Source organism: Cyprinus carpio, chromosome B19 (assembly GCF_018340385.1).
Source record: "Cyprinus carpio isolate SPL01 chromosome B19, ASM1834038v1, whole genome shotgun sequence".
NCBI lineage: Eukaryota > Metazoa > Chordata > Actinopteri > Cypriniformes > Cyprinidae > Cyprinus > Cyprinus carpio.
Window position 1 is genome coordinate 25,263,386 of NC_056615.1, and position 16,405 is coordinate 25,279,790.

Here is a 16,405-nt window from a genome sequence, read left to right on the forward strand (position 1 = left end):
TTTCTTTCATTTACTCACTCACATGTTGTCCCAAACCTGTATTATTTTTTTCTTGTACTGAACACAAAAGAAGATATTTTGAAGAATGTTTGTAACCAAAAAGTTGCTGGTCAATATTAAATTTGATAGTAAGAAAAAATACTATGAAATTCACTGTGGACCAGCAGCTGTTTGTTTTTTCATGTACTTCAAAATAACTTTAATGTTCAGCAGAAGAAATAAACTCATTCAGGTTTAAAACAACTTTTGAGTGAGTAAATTATGGTATAAAAAAAAAAAAACACTATGACAGAATTGACAGACAGATGACAATTTTTATTTTTTGGTGAATTGTTCCTTTAATATTAATAAAACAACAAAATACAAAGAGTAAAATCACTCACTACTCATGACTGAAGAACTTTAATACAGTTGCTTTGCTTTAATAGGAATCAGTCTTTGTAGTGTTTTATTTTTATATTTGTTCATTCAATTTCTTAAATGCTACTGCTAAATATTGTACCTGAAAATAAAGGACTGTTTGTTTTTGTATATTATGTGTATTTGTAATAATTTAATAACAAAGATAAAATAATGAAAATATTTTTATCTTCACCCACTTTAGCCAAAAAATCTGCCATCCTTTTTTTTTATATTTTTGTTACTTTGAAAGACTTTGTCTTTATAATAGTGAAATTAGTTTGGCTGTAATGCTCAGACAACTTGCAGAATAGTAAAACCAACATGACAAAGAATCGTGATAAAATCGTGAATTGTGATTTTTCATATTACCCACACCTCCACTGGATGGATCTTTATCAATATAAGGTGGTTGTGTACACACACTGCCAACACACATTTCAGTTCAAACAACTTGTAAAAGTGCAAGTAGCATCCAATGACCCCTTTAATAAAAAATGTAACACCAGGGCAAGACTGAGCACAGCAACAAGACACCAGGTGGTCTTTACTGCATGAACAAGGCCTCACAGAGAGAAATTTAATGGCAGGCAGCTGTTTTTTCAGAATTTAGCCGTAAGAAATTAATCGTCATTCAGTTTTTTTATATCGACTATGCATTCCGCTAGTTTTTCAAATTGGTATGTTTCACCAGGCCGCGATGAAATAATAGAGCTGAGTATCATCAGCATAACAGTAAAAGCTAACACCTTGGTTCCTGATGATATCTCCCAAGGGTAACATGTAAAGCGTGAAGAGTAACGGCCCTAGTACTGAGCCTTGAGGTACTCCATATTGCATTTGTGATCGATATGATACCTCTTCATTTACTGCTACGAATTGATGGCGGTCATAGTAAGATTTAAACCATGCTAATGCACTTCCATTAATGCCGACAAAGTTTTTAGTCTATGCAAAAGAATGTTATGGTCAATAGTGTCGAACCCAGCGCTAAAATCCAATAGCACTAATAGAGAGATACAACCACGATCAGATTATAAGAGCAGGTCATTTGTAACTCTAATTAGAGCAGTCTCAGTACTATAATACAGTCTAAATCCTGACTGGAAATCCTCACAGATACCATTTTTCTCTAAGAAGGAATATAATTACTATAATTAATACTACCTTTTCTATTATCTTGGACAGAAAAGGGAGATTCGAGATCGGTCTGTAATTAACTAGTTCTTTTGGGTCAAGTTGTATTTTTTTTTAATGAGAGGCTTAATAACAGCCAGTTTGAAGGTTTTGGGGACATATCCTAATGACAATGATGAATTAATAATAGTCAGAAGAGTATCTATGACTTCTGGAAGCACCTTTTTTAGGAGCTTAGATGGAATAGGGTCTAACATACATGTTGTTGGTTTAGATGATTTAATAAGTTTATACAATTCTTCCTCTCCTATAGTAGAGAATGAGTGGAATTATTCCTCAGGCGATCTATAGCATGCTATCTGATGCGATACTATAGCTGACGGCTGCATGGATACAATTTTATCTCTAATAGTATTGATCTTAGAAGTAAAGTAGTTCATAAAGTCATTACTGCTCATGTTTATAACAGTAATCTTGGGGGGTAGACTCAGTCTCTATAGTGTGATATTTAGGTGAAAGAGTCTCTGTGCTGAGAATTAACTGACTTCTATGACGTGAGGCATCTAGCAGACGGTCGGTTTAGCCAGTCTATCTGCTTCCTGACCTGGGCCCAAGTTAGTCAAGTACAAACTTTAAGACTACGTGCCATATTTCTAGACAGAAGAGCGGCACCACCCCAGGAGGGATGAAGACCCTCTCTTTTCAACAGGTCAGGTCTGCCCCAAAAACTCGTCCAATTGTCTATGAAACCTATGTTATTCTGCCGGCACCATTTAGACATCCAGCCATTGAGTGACGACAGTCTGCTACTGTATGTATCTCATCACCACGGTAAGCAGGGAGGGGACCAGAGCATATTACAGTGTCTGACATTGTGCTTGCAAGTTCACACACCTCTTTAATGTTATTTTTAGTGATCTTCGACTGGCGAAGTCGAACATCATTAGCGTCGGCGTGAATAACAATCTTACTGTATTTACGTTTAGCATTAGCCAGCATTTTTAAATATGCCAAGATGTCAGGCGCTCTGGCTCCTGGTAAACATTGGACTATAGTGGCTGGTGTCTCTATTTTCACGTTCCGTACAATAGAACGTCTCAGGTTACGTATGTAACCATGGTTCCTCGAAGGAACGAGACGCTGCGTCGGAAACGCTTCAGGGTACACCCTCAGCGTGAACCGCTCTGAATCACGTGTGTAATCAGTCCAATGGATGGGCGAGACGTCATAGGCAGGTGACGTCAGAGACCAGGAAGCTTAAAAGCATGTGTGGCGAAGCCGGCATTAGCCTCAAGTGAATGAAGCAAGCGCTGGCAGAGATGCCGGAAGTGTGGCACTGCGACGCAGCGTCTCGTTCCTTCGAGGAACCATGGTTACATACGTAACCTGAGACGTTCCTCTTCAGGAACTCGAGCTGCGTCAGAAACGCTTCGGGGAACGAGAATGCCCATGCCGCCAGACTTACAAATCTCTGCCTAGTGTGGGAAACTGCACAGCTAAAGCAAGAGAAGGAGCCAGGAGCCTGACAGTAATCGGGGACAACCCGTCCAATGGCCAAACTTCAGAAGGAGTGAGTCTTGACCCCCAAGAGAGGGGAGATCATAGGACTCGAGGCTTTAGGATAGCATCCTGATCCACCGCTTAGCATAAGCTTCTTCTGGCCGGAGGCCTTAGCGCACCGCAGAGGATAAGTGTAACCAAAGGGTGTCAGCCCACTGACTGGCCACCGAGAGGGGCGTGGTAGGCCGCTATGGCCGCCACGTAGACCTTCAGGGTGGAGTGGGTCAACCCTGCGGAGAGAAGTGCCTGCAGGAACGCCAGAACTGTACCAACCGGGCAGTTAACTGGGTCAAGCTGGCGGTCTCCGCACCAAGAAATGAAAGCTTCCACTTCAAGGCATACAGTTTCCTCATTGAGGGAGCTCTGGATTGGAGAATGGTCTCAACAACCTCGGTTGAGAGACCGGAAGCTATGAGTTGTGCCTCCTCAGAGACCACACCTACAGCCTCCAAGCTCCGTGCGGGGGCGTGCCCTCTGCCTGTGAGAGGAGATCTCTCCTGACGGGAACCTCCCATGGAGTGCTGTCAAAGAGAGAAATCAGGCCCAAGAACCATACCCGGCCCGGCCAGAACGGGGCTACTAACAGCAGCCAGACTCCGTCCCGGCGCACTCTCTCCAGAACACCCGGGAGCAGAGCAATTGGGGGAAAAGCGTACAGAGGAAGCCTCGGCCACGTCTGTACCATGGCATCCAGCCCAGTAGAGCTGGATGAGTCAGAGAGAGAACCAGAGGGGACAGTGCGATGTCTCTCAAGTCGCAAACATGTCCACCTGAGCCTGGCCAAAAACTCTCCAAATCTTGCTTCACCACCTCGGTGTGAAGCCACCATTCCCCGCGCCTCGGCCCCTGCCTCGACAGGATGACCGCGTGACCATGATCATGCAAAGTGGGTTTCCCCTCGGGGAGAACCCCTTGGTCTTGAGCCACCACTGTAGGGGCCTCATGTGCAGCAGGCCAAGAGGTACCACGTTGGACGCAGCTGCCATCAGACCCAGCAATCTGCTTGACAGTGAGTGACCAGCCTTCTGTCACTCTCGCAAGGATCGACTCAATCCGAGCAGGTGACATATGTGCCTGCATCGTGGTCGAATCCCACACCACACCCAGATAAGTGGTTCTCTGTACTGGAGAAAAGCACACTTTTCTTGGCGTTAAGTCTTAACCCCAGCTGTTTCATGTGAGCGAGAATAACACCTTGATGCCGAACTGCCGTCCGCTCTGATTGAGCTAATATCAACCAATCGTCGATGTGGTTAAGTCTTGAAAGTGTGGGGTGAGAGTGCAAGGCCAGAGGAAGAACCGATATTGGTAGGCTTTTGCCCCCAAAAGCAAACCTCAGGAACTTCCGATGAGGAAGGATGGAGATAAGTGCATCTTTTAGATCGATCGTGACACACCAGTCCTTGGACTTGGTCTGTGCAAGCGTACTGAACTTCAGTCCCATGACTGAGCGGTTCCAAAAAAACGCAGATCTAAAATAGGACGCAACACCTCATCCTTCCTCGGAACAGTGAAGTACCGGCTGTAGGACCCGGACTCTGCAACACGAGGATCTCTGGTGTCATCAGAGCAGTTAGCTCGGTGCCCTGAAGCGGCGCACCGGCAGGAGACGGCCGAACTAGCTGCTCTGGAAACCTCCCAGGAGGTCAGGAGCCTCTTAGCACCGCTACATTTCCGGGCTGTAACTGAGAGAAGTGCTCGCTGGAAACCGCTGCGCCTTGGAACACCGGCAGGGTTGGCAGATCGATCTCCTGAGGGCACTGAAGAGATACACACCCCTCTTAACCAGATGTACACCGCCCTCAAAAAGACTTAGCCCTAACTCAAAAAGACATATACAATCAGACACCATCAAACTAAAAACGAAGGCTACCCAGCGAAAATGACGGTCCACAGTACCACTTTCCGCTAGAAGCCTTCGGCCTGGGAGCGCCACTCTGACTCTAGACACCGCGGAGTACAAGAAGTGACACCCCCAGCACGAGGGGCTGGAACACAGTAGGATTGGGACTGCTCCTGCCCAGCAGCCCTTGCTGACCGCCTCAACCTCCTCATAGGAAGAGAGGTAAACATGTGTTCTCACTCGAGAAATTATATCCCAAGAGCCCCTGTACATCTAACTTCTCATAGTCAGATAAATATTTCATTTTATTCCTCAGAATTAAGTGTAGTCAAACAACCAGACAAGTAACACGAAATGATGTAATCTACGCGTTGCCTAAGCAGCACGCAGCGCGGGCTTCCAAGCCTCGAGAACGAGCTCTAGATCTAGGGAACACGGGTGGAGATAGGACGAGCCGTCTCCAACCCGTCCGCCAGATCATGCACGATCCCGCGATCTCGGTCGCCGCCGTGCCTCAGCAGCAGGGGGACCTCAACCACAAGATCGCATGCACGGACACACTCCTCGGAGCATGCCCGGCGAGAGCAGAGCGCTTAACAGCGAGAAAAGCACAATCAGCCCCCCGAGAGCCGACTGCGCGAGCTCCACTCCTCATTAATGCTGCTCATTTTAATGCTGCCCCCAGAGGGCACTTTGAATATTTGGTGATGCCGTTCGGGCTCTCCAACTCGCCAGTGGTTTTCCAAGCACTCGTTAATGACGTGTTGAGAGACATGGTAGATCAGTTCATATATGTTTACCTGGATGACATACTGATTTTTTTTTCCTCGTCTCTCCAGGAACACGTGCAACACGTCAGACGAGTGCTCCAGAGGTTACTAGAGAATGGGCTTTTTGTCAAGGCGGAGAAATGCATATTTCATGCACAGTCTGTTCCCTTCCTAGGTTACATCGTCTCGTCTGAGGGAATACGTATGGATCCTGACAAGGTTAAGGCTGTGATAGATTGGCCAAGTCCAGATTCCCGTAAGGCCCTACAGCGGTTTCTGGGGTTCGCCAATTTTTATCGGCGTTTTATTCGCAATTTCAGCCAACTAGTCTCACCTCTGACCGCCTTGACCTCCCCCAGAACTACGTTCAGGTGGTCGAATACAGCCGAGACTGTATTTTCCAACCTCAAGAGCCGCTTCGTTTCGGCTCCCATCTTAGTCGCCCCTGATCCCACACGTCAGTTCGTGGTGGAGGTCGACGCATCAGAGGTGGGAGTAGGTGCAGTTCTTTCCCAATGCGTTGCCTCAGACGACAAGATGCATCCTTGCGCGTTCTTTTCCCATTGTTTATCTCCTGCCGAACGTAATTATGACATTGGTAACAGAGAATTGCTGGCCGTCAAATTAGCATTGGAGGAGTGGCGTCATTGGTTGGAGGGGTCGGGGGTACCTTTCATTGTCTGGACCGATCATAAGAATTTAGAATATATTAGAACTGCCAAAAGACTCAACTCCAGGCAGGCTCGGTGGGCACTTTTTTTCGGTCGTTTTGATTTTTCTCTATCGTACCGCCCGGGTTACAAGAACGTCAAACCCCATCCCCCGACACTAATTTTTGATCCATCCGAACGCCCGGTGACTCCCGAGTGTATTTTACCTGAGAGTATAGTCATCTCATCACTCATATGGGAGGTCGAATCGAAGGTCAAGACGGCCTTAGAAGGGGTAACGCCTCCGCCCGGGTGTCCACCGAACCGATTGTTCATTCCGGAGGAGCTACGGTCCGACATTATTCAATGGGGTCACTGCTCCAATGTCGCTTGTCATCCAGGAATAAGCCGTACTAAATGCTTAGTAAAGCAACGATTCTGGTGGCCACTTATGGCTCGCGACATTCACGATTTTGTTTTGGCCTGCTCGGTTTGCGCCAGTGGTAAGACGTCTAACCGACCTCCGGATGGGTTTCTTCAACCGCTGTCTGTCCCTTCGAGACCCTGGTCCCACATCGCTCTAGATTTTGTTACCGCCCTCTAATGGCATGACGGTCGTTTTGACCGTAGTGGACCGATTCTCGAAGGTGGCACATTTCATTCCCTTGCCCAAATTACCCTCAGCCAAGGAGACAGCGGTTACTGTAATTGATCACGTCTTTCGGTTACATGGCCTCCTGGTAGACGTGGTTTCTGACAGGGGATCCCAATTTGTGTCCAAATTTTGGAGGGAGTTTTGTAAATTATTGGGAGCGACGGTTAGTCTGTCTTCGGGTTATCATCCGCAGAGCAACAGTCAGTCTGAGCGGGCCAACCAAGATTTGGAGAGAACGTTGCGATGTTTAGTCTCCAAGAATCCTTCTTCCTGGAGTCAGCAACTCTCTATGGTTGAGTACGCTCATAACCAGTGTCATCCACGGGCCTCTCCCCGTTTGAATGTAGCATAGGTTACCAGCCACCTATTTTTCCTAGTCTGGAATCTGAAGTCGCGGTCCCCTCCGCCCACGCATTTGTCCAGAGGTGCCACCGCACGTGGACCAGAGCCCGCGAGACTCTGCTCCAGGTGAGGGCGCGCACCAAGGCCAAGGCCGATCGCCACCGGTCGAAGCCTCCCGTATACGTCGTGGGTCAAAAAGTGTGGTTTTCTACCAACAACATTCCGCTCCGTTCTGTTTCCAATAAGTTAGCTCCCAAATTTATTCCGTCACCAAAATCATTAGTCCGGTGACAGTCTGACTCAAACTTCCTCCGGCGTACAGGAGGATTCATCCCGCCTTCCATGTGTCCAAAATTTAAACCTGTGTTTTATTCACGAATTAACCCGCCCACCCTGGTTCCCCCCCGCCGCGACTCGTAGATGGGGAACCTACTTATTCGGTAAATCATATTCTGGACTCGAGACGGAGGGGACGAGGATTCCAGTACTTGGTGGACTGGGAAGGATACGGTCCGGAGGAGAGGAGTTGGGTACCTGCTAGGGACATACTGGATCACTCCCTGATTGATGATTACAATCGACAGGTAGGGTCGTCTGGGAACGCCAGGAGGCGTTCCTAGAGGGGAGGGTACTGTCACGGTTGGTAAACCGTGGTCTCGGGTTTGCACTATGTGGGTGGAGTTTGTGTGTGTCTCTCGTCAGCACTGATTGTTTCATGTGGGCGTCTCCGTTAATTGCTCATCTGCACCAGCTGCTACTCATTACCTGATCCCTACTTATTGCCCTGTCTTTCGTCTTGTGTTTGTCAGAGCGTTGTTTGTAGTCTCCCGTGCGTTTGCCTAGTGTCTCGTTCCTGTTTCTCTGTGTGCTTATCTTCGCTGGTTCATCTGACCTTTGGAACCCCGTCCACTCGCCACCACCACGGATTCGACTACTCACCCCTACGGATCGCTCATCTCAGTTCCTGTGTCACGCTCTCCTGCTGCCTCACCTCACCGCCACTTCCTGGATCACCGTCAGACATCGCCTCACTCGCCTGTTGTTCTCGCCAGTATTCCTCGTGTATCTGACTCTGTTAATAAATTCCTTTGATTTTACTTGCACTTGCTTCCTCACCCTGATTTACCGTTACAGCCTTTTATCTTGTGTGAATGTGGTGAATTCAACTTTAATATTAGCTATGCAAAGAGTTTATCAAAGTTTCTATCTCCACTCTCATAATCATTACATCTATGTGATGCTGGAGATTTCTCTCTCTCTCTCTCTCTCTCTGGCAATTGAGGCGTTGCATATGTTGTCACCACTGATCAAGATGGAGCAGAAGAGAAGTGTATCTTAGGAAATTTTTTGATCAGTAAATTAAAGGACTGAGCCTTAAAAATACCTGTAACTAGCCTACATATAGCAGTACAAAATACTGCATAAAATGTAAAGTTGTTTGTATTTTTTTTTTCTTCTTTATTTTTTTATATTATGAACACATTTAAATAAACATACAAACACATACACCCTTGTGAACTGATTCACCTTATCTAACAAAGTTTGATAATAAATAATAAATTAATTTCTAACAATTGCTTTTATAAGTTTAATTCTGACACAAATATCTGTCTAAAATATAGTTGAACAAAGTCAGAACAAAATATAGAACAATGCATAACTTGTACTAGGTTATACCTACATTAACTATAATAGCCTATATTCAGAGCTGGGTAGATTACTTATGAATTGTAATCAGTTACTGATTACAGATTACATGACAAAATTTGTAGTCAGTAATATAATCTCTTAGATTACACATTTTTGGTAACGTAATCTTGATTACTTTTGGATTACATTTAGATTACATTAAGTGCTAACCCTTATTTGATATCACATATATTGAATTAGCCTATTCTTGTACTATTTTGACAGATACAAAGAAAAAATATATTCCAAAAAATATATTTAATTCACCAACAAGAGCCACAATAGCTTCTTTTTCAAGTGCAATGTATGGACAGTTAATACTTACAAAATACAAACATTAATGTACCTTGCTGTTAGTGTTTGCTAGTAACACTGAATAAAACAAAATCACATCTCATAATTTTAAAGCATATTTACTTATAATTAAGTAAATTTAGAAAACAGCTACATTACAAAACCAATATTGAAAAACATGAAATTCACAGCAATATAATTGCTAGGTCAAGTATTTAATCTAAAAAAACTCTAGAAGTGTTCATGACTGTATCAATGAAAAACATCAAACAATAGCTACATTGCAAACATGAATTTTGAAAAAGACTAAATTCACACAGCAATGACATTTCTATCTATCTCAAATCATTTTAAGTGCATAGTAACAATGAGGAAAAGACAAACAATAACAACATTACAAAAATAAATATTAAAGAACATGAAACTCACAAAAATTACATTGCTAAGTTGTGGAAGTCGTGGCCTAGTGTAACTTAGAGAGTTTGACTCTTAACCCTAAGGTTGTGGGTTCGAGTCTCTAGGCCGGCAATACCGCGACTGAGGTGCCCTTGAGCAAGGCACCGAACCCCCAACTGCTCCCCGGGCGCCGCAGCATAAATGGCTGCTCCGGGTGTGTGTTCACGGTGTGTGTGTGTGCACTTTGGATGGGTTAACTGCACAGCACAAATTTTGAGTTCTGACTAATATATATATATATATATATATTAAAGACCATTTCTAAGTCAAATATTTTATCTCAAAACACCTGAAGTGCATAAGGTAGTAACAATGAAGAAAAATCAACATTACAAAAAATATATTAAAGAACATGAAATTCCCAGCAATAACTTTGCTAGGTCAAAGATTTCAGTGGACAGCAAATTAATCCTTGGTAGGCAGAGCTTACACTGAGCAGTGACAATTTTCATTTTTTTAATGAAATGATGTCTGTACATCCAGTGATTAAAGGCTGCGTTCCCCTCTATTTTCCATTATCTTGTTGCTGATTTCTTCTGAACGCAATTCTGACACCCCTCCCACTCTCTGTCGGTAAAACTCGAAGAATCACGAACGTACATAAGCGGCAGGTTTAATATGAAAAATTATAACCGTTAAAAATATTTAGGAAATTTAGGAGAATCAATGATTTGTAAACAACTTTTTACCATTGTGTAAATAATATGTAATCATGTAATCCATAAAAAAGTAACTGTACTCTGATTACGAGTATTTTAAAAAGTAGTTTACTCTAATTACAAGTACTTGAGTCTTGGAATCTGATTACGTAATCCAGATTACATGTAATCCGTTACTACCCAGCTCTGCCTATATTTATGGACCTGTCTAAACACAGCAAAATATGCACAATAGGTCACAGGTCTTTGTGCTATGACTCATTAGTTGCTAGGCAGAAAGGAAATAGGCAAGTTGTAGGGCATATTTTTCTGTTATGCCTCACGAGACGATCCCTGAACAACAGGGATTTAATAAATCAAAATTAAGTTAAGATTTATTAATGTGTCCTTAGATATAGTTAGCTAAGATATAGCTATTGATTTTGGTCATGTCTGTGAAATTGCCTCTGCTGATGGCTTTAAAACGTTTTCCTGTTGAATAACTGACTTGATTTGAGATAATTAGTCGATTGAATAAAGTTTAAAATTATAAAGTAGCTAAATTGCTAATCAAATCGTGGAATTTTTGTTACATGTTTACGGAATCCTCTAATTCTGAGAAACTGAAAGCAAAAGTAAAATAATGTTGTCCTCAAATGCCCCGGCGCTGTGTGAAGAGAAGGAAACGTCGATGTAGGACAGAAGCAAAACGGTAATCAGTGGGAAATAGTAACAGAAAAACTGTACTTTCGGTCTTTCGAGAGTATCTTACGTGCGCGGGTTATTCAGCGTTACCATGGTTTATACATGCAGCATGAGGAACTTTTTGGTGTTAGCGTGTATAATATGTTTAGACTTAATAATAGTTTACGCTTTGGATCTCGGAGGATCTTTGTTTACGTCTCGTACTAATTTCGACTACAATCTATTACGGCAATGGGCTGAATCTGGACTGCGATTCAAACTGCTGTACGCAGGATCTGTTTTATATAAAGATGCAGCCCATCTCTTAATAAGGAGGTGGATTTTAGTCCATTGTTTTATTGGTTCGGCATATGAAACCGGACGCTCAGTGTTGTTTGACAACTCTCGCCTTGATAAATTTAATTCGTGGCTTGTCGGTACCGTCGCTGCTGCTTTAGCTTGTCTGTTTTGGGAGATAACGCTGCCTGACACGAATGGAGAGAGTAACGGCAAAGACAGCAAAAAGAGGGCTCGAGTCCTCCTCATCCGGGTCATCCATCTCTACAAACCAGACTACATATTATTGTGTGGAGCTTTTATCTTTCTGGCCTTAGCTGTTCTATGTGAGTTATTTATTGTATTTACTTTACATATAAAATAAAAGTGTTATGTAAATCTGTTTTGAAAAGTTTTTCTTCCTTTATTTCTTTTTTTTTTTTTTTATATATATATACATATTTTCAGTTGAGATGTTCATCCCACTGTACACTGGAGAGGTGATTGACATCTTGGGTTCCCATTACCAGTGGGATAACTTCAAATTAGCTATTTTTCTGATGGGATTATTCTCATTGGGAAGGTTGGTATAGTAAAATATATGTGTTGTATTAGTTAATACAAACTTTCATTATCTCAATTAACACTGTTTTTGTTTTATTCTCAGTTCTTTCAGTGCTGGTTGTCGTGGAGGCCTTTTCACATGTGCCATCTATAGCTTCACACGGAGAATCAAGGTACAACTGTTTGGGTCCCTTGTCAGGCAGGACATTGGCATCTTTGAAACCATAAAGACAGGTAGATCCAATACAGTTGCTGATGCATTCACTCAAGTCTTCTGGATGCAGACTTCAGCCATCAATAAATGTGATGCCCTTTTGACTAATGCTCTGTAATCATTATCTTCTATAAATCTGTCTTTCAGGGGATATCACTTCTAGACTCTCCAAAGACACCGAACTGATGGGCGACGCTGTTGCTTTGAATGTCAACGTCCTTCTGCGGACCCTTATTAAGACCCTGGGCATATTGTATCTGATGCTGAGCCTCTCGTGGAAGCTTACACTACTGATGCTGATGGAGACGCCACTTACAGGCTTACTGCAGAACATATATGACACACATTACCAGGTATGGGGTAAACAACAATCAATACCATGATGAATGATGAATAAACATATTTGTACCTATGAGAATGAAATTTGTGGCTTACAAATATTGTTGCAGAACAATGTGAACCATATTTTAGTAGTTTGTAAGTTTTCATGCTCTTTTTAGAGGCTGTCAAAAGAAGTTCAGGATTCCTTGGCACAAGCCAACGACATGGCTGGGGAGGCAGTTTCAGGAATCAGGACAATAAAAAGTTTCAGGACAGAACTTGGTGAAGCCCATCGCTATAATGTCCGTTTGATGCAAACCCATAATTTGAAGACCCGCCGGGACACAATCAGGGTGATTTACCTGCTAATTAGGCGGGTTAGTAGTAGAGTTTATTCTTAATTTTAAAGAGCATATGTGTTTGTTTTCTTTGAAGCAAATTTACTGATATGGATCTTTTCTTCTTGACTGTGTGTGGTTTGCAGATGACAGAATTGGGAATGAAGGTGGCCATGCTTTACTATGGGAGACTCTTCATCCAGTATGGACAGATGAGCACAGGGAATCTCGTTTCTTTCATTCTCTATCAGCAAGACCTTGGAGACAACATTAGGGTATGTCTCTATTTTAAGACGGATTTCTCTAGTGACATAGAATGTAGAGAAAAGTAGTTTGACCTAAATACACAGCCCTCGCAAAAGCATTTTCAACTTAAAAGGAGTTATAAATATTTATCTATTTCTGTACCAGACTTTGATCTATATATTTGGAGACATGCTGAACTCAGTGGGTGCAGCTGGTAAGGTGTTCGAGTACATGGATCGAAAACCTGAAGTCAGTATTAATGGTAACCTGCAGCCCAGTGATCTGAAAGGACATGTCAGCTTTCAGAACCTCACCTTCTCGTATCCCAGAAGACCCGACCACAATGTGTTAAAGGTACAACTTTAAGATTGAAGGATCACTTCATTTGATCATCAAGTTTGAGAATGCATTTTACATGAACTTAAAATATGAATAAATATGGTACTTAAGCATGTAAACTTTTAAACATGTAAACTTTTTAAAAAAGATATTTAATTTCTTACAATTTTATACTTTCGAAAAAGGGGTTCATAAACTAAGCCAACACACTATATAGTTGAGTGCATACATTTGCAAATATATTGTGTATGAGCTAATTCTCAGTAAAAATATTGCAGTTGTATTTTGTACTATTTTAAAATAATTATCTTGAATAATTTATCTTATTTATTTGACCTCTCATTTGTGTTCAGAACTTCTCTCTGGAGTTGAAGCCGGGTCAGATGACGGCTCTGGTGGGAATGTCAGGAGGAGGGAAGAGCACCTGTGTGAGTCTGCTGGAGAGATTCTACAAGCCTCAGCAGGGACAAATTCTGTTAGACGGGCAACCACTGGAGAACTACCAACACAAATACTTGCACAGCAAGGTGACTACTCTGAAATAACAAACCCATATTACTGCTGAACTGGAGATTATTTATCTATAAGTCAATTTATAGACTAAATAACCATATACAACCATCTAATGAAATGCAAAGAGCATATACTGTAAATAATCTCTCTCAGATAGCGATGGTGGGTCAGGAGCCTGTACTTTTCTCCGGCACCATACGAGACAACATCGCCTATGGTCTGCCCGGCTGCTCAATGGAGAGAGTAAAGGAGGCTGCCAGCAAAGCCAATGCTCATGCTTTCATCTGCAAACTGGAAAATGGCTACAACACAGGTAAATTAACTGCTGTCACTGCCCACTTTTTACCAAGCTTTGCCTGAAAAGCTGTGCTCATCCACTTGCAAGAACAGCAGAAACCAGCCTGAATAAGCATGTAAATACATGTTAGTCTAAGATGGACTTTATATTTAAAGTCATTTTTGAATTCCTGATATTATCAGCAATTCTACATTATTTTCTTTTGGATTTTTGTAACCACTACATTTTTTATTGGATAAAGATGGCTTTAGATTTAAGCATGATAAAGGTGTTTTATTAAATTAGATTTAAAGGAATAGTTCATCCAAAAATGAACATTACCCCATGATTTACTTACCCTCAAGCCGTCCTAGGTGTATGTGGCATTCTTCTTTCAGACGCATACAATCGGAGTTATATTAAATAATGTCCAGCCTTATGCTACTCCTACATCCTACGTCATCCACTGGACACCACTCTCTCGTGAACGTGCATACGACAGTTAGCAGAAACTAGAGATTTATAAAGTTGTAAATATGGATATTTTTCTTACACAAACGCATCACGTCGCTTCAGAAGGCCATTATTAACCCTCCGGAGCTGTGCAGACTTCTTTTATAATGGATGGGTGCAATTTTTTGGAATTCGAAATTTGGGCTACCATCCACTCCCATAATAAAGCATGGATTAGCCTGGACATTATTTAATATAACTCCGATTGTATTCGTCTGAAAGAAGAATGTCAAAGATGGCTTGAGGGTGAGTAAATCATAGGGTAATTTTCATTTTTGGGTGAACTATCCCTTTAAGCATGGTAAAGGTGTTTTTTTGAATGCCATAGTCATAAAATTCAGCTTTTTTTATCAGATGTGGGAGAGCGTGGAAATCTGCTCTCAGGAGGTCAGAAGCAGCGCATCGCTATCGCCAGAGCTCTGATCAGACAACCTCAGGTGCTCATACTGGATGAAGTCACCAGCTCTTTAGACACTGAAAGTGAACAAATGGTAAAATGGGGCCATTTATTATGAACACAAACACATGTACATATGCAAATCCCTGCCTCCTTTAGTGCTACTATTAAAATATTTCTTGCATGTTTTGTTATTCCACAGGTTCAACAGGCCCTGGCCTGCTGCCCCACTCAGACCTTGCTTGTGATTGCTCATAGACTGAAGACCATCGAGAGGGCGGATCAGATCGTGGTGATTGACAGCGGCGAGGTGGTGGAGCTCGGTACACATCAGAAACTGATGGACAAGAAAGGAAGTTACTATAAACTTAGAGAGAGGCTCTTTACTGATGAAAACACAGCCAGCCAAGACAACGAGAAATCTGATATAGTAAAAGTCCAGGAGTCTATGCTGAAATAATAATAATTGTTCATGATACAAATACACCATTCCAAAACATTGTTAATAAGGACATATAGGGGGAACATTATCCTTTGACCATTATCACATTTCTCAAAGATTTGTGGTACTAAATTCTGAACCTGTAAATAGAATAAACACAGTGATGATAATCAGTCAAAATGTTTTATCAACAATTTTGATAAATGTAAAATTTTGGATTTGTTTGTGGTTGTGATATTTAAAAATTATAAAAAAAACTTTTTTGGTGAATCTACTTTTTGTTTGTTTGTTTTATACAGTCTAATTTCAGATTTTAAATCATCATTACCTTGTCATGAAGGTCTGTTCGATTAAATAACTGTACTGAATGAACGTATCCACTCGTGCCATGATCTTAAATAATTTTCTTAAGGATATGGGCTATTCTGTATACAGAATTGACTGCTGTACCACAACCAAAAAACACATTTAAAAAGCATTTAAGTTTTCAAATCTTAGATGTTTACTAAGTTCCTTTTATTATCTATTAAAACCCACAATAATATTTAAAATATCAGTAAACTTAATATATATATATATATATATATATATATATATATATATATATATATATATATATAATCATAATATAGATCATAACATCAGAATATCTAAAAATTCAGTTTGAAACAAGATTATTTTGCTTACCCAATTAGCAGATTATTTTGCTTGTTTTAAGCAAAAACTTACTTAATTTTGACTTGTTTTTTTCTGAAAAAAAGAAAAGAATAATTTTTACTTGTCTAGAAAATCCTTCTTGATTTAAGAATTTTTAGATATTTTGGCTGAAAACAAGAAAAAAATCTAAG

General features: G+C 41.6%; 1 protein-coding gene across 2 annotated transcripts; it reads left to right on the plus strand.

The window, feature by feature from the left end:
- The first annotated feature begins 11,071 nt into the window (after nucleotides 1-11,071).
- On the plus strand, nucleotides 11,072-15,933 carry LOC122140867 (antigen peptide transporter 2-like). 2 transcript variants are annotated; one of them, XM_042746033.1, is made up of 11 exons: nucleotides 11,072-11,740; nucleotides 11,862-11,976; nucleotides 12,061-12,191; nucleotides 12,319-12,524; nucleotides 12,672-12,845; nucleotides 12,977-13,105; nucleotides 13,242-13,430; nucleotides 13,769-13,942; nucleotides 14,082-14,241; nucleotides 15,073-15,209; nucleotides 15,318-15,933. In XM_042746033.1, the coding sequence occupies exons 1-11, from the start codon at nucleotides 11,230-11,232 to the stop codon at nucleotides 15,573-15,575; spliced, it is 2,184 nt and encodes a 727-aa protein (XP_042601967.1). In that variant the 5' UTR covers nucleotides 11,072-11,229; the 3' UTR covers nucleotides 15,576-15,933. The 2 variants fall into 2 exon arrangements, with proteins under 2 accessions (XP_042601967.1, XP_042601966.1); XM_042746032.1 differs by having other exon boundaries at nucleotides 11,073-11,740; nucleotides 12,672-12,869.
- The last annotated feature ends 472 nt before the right edge of the window (nucleotides 15,934-16,405 follow it).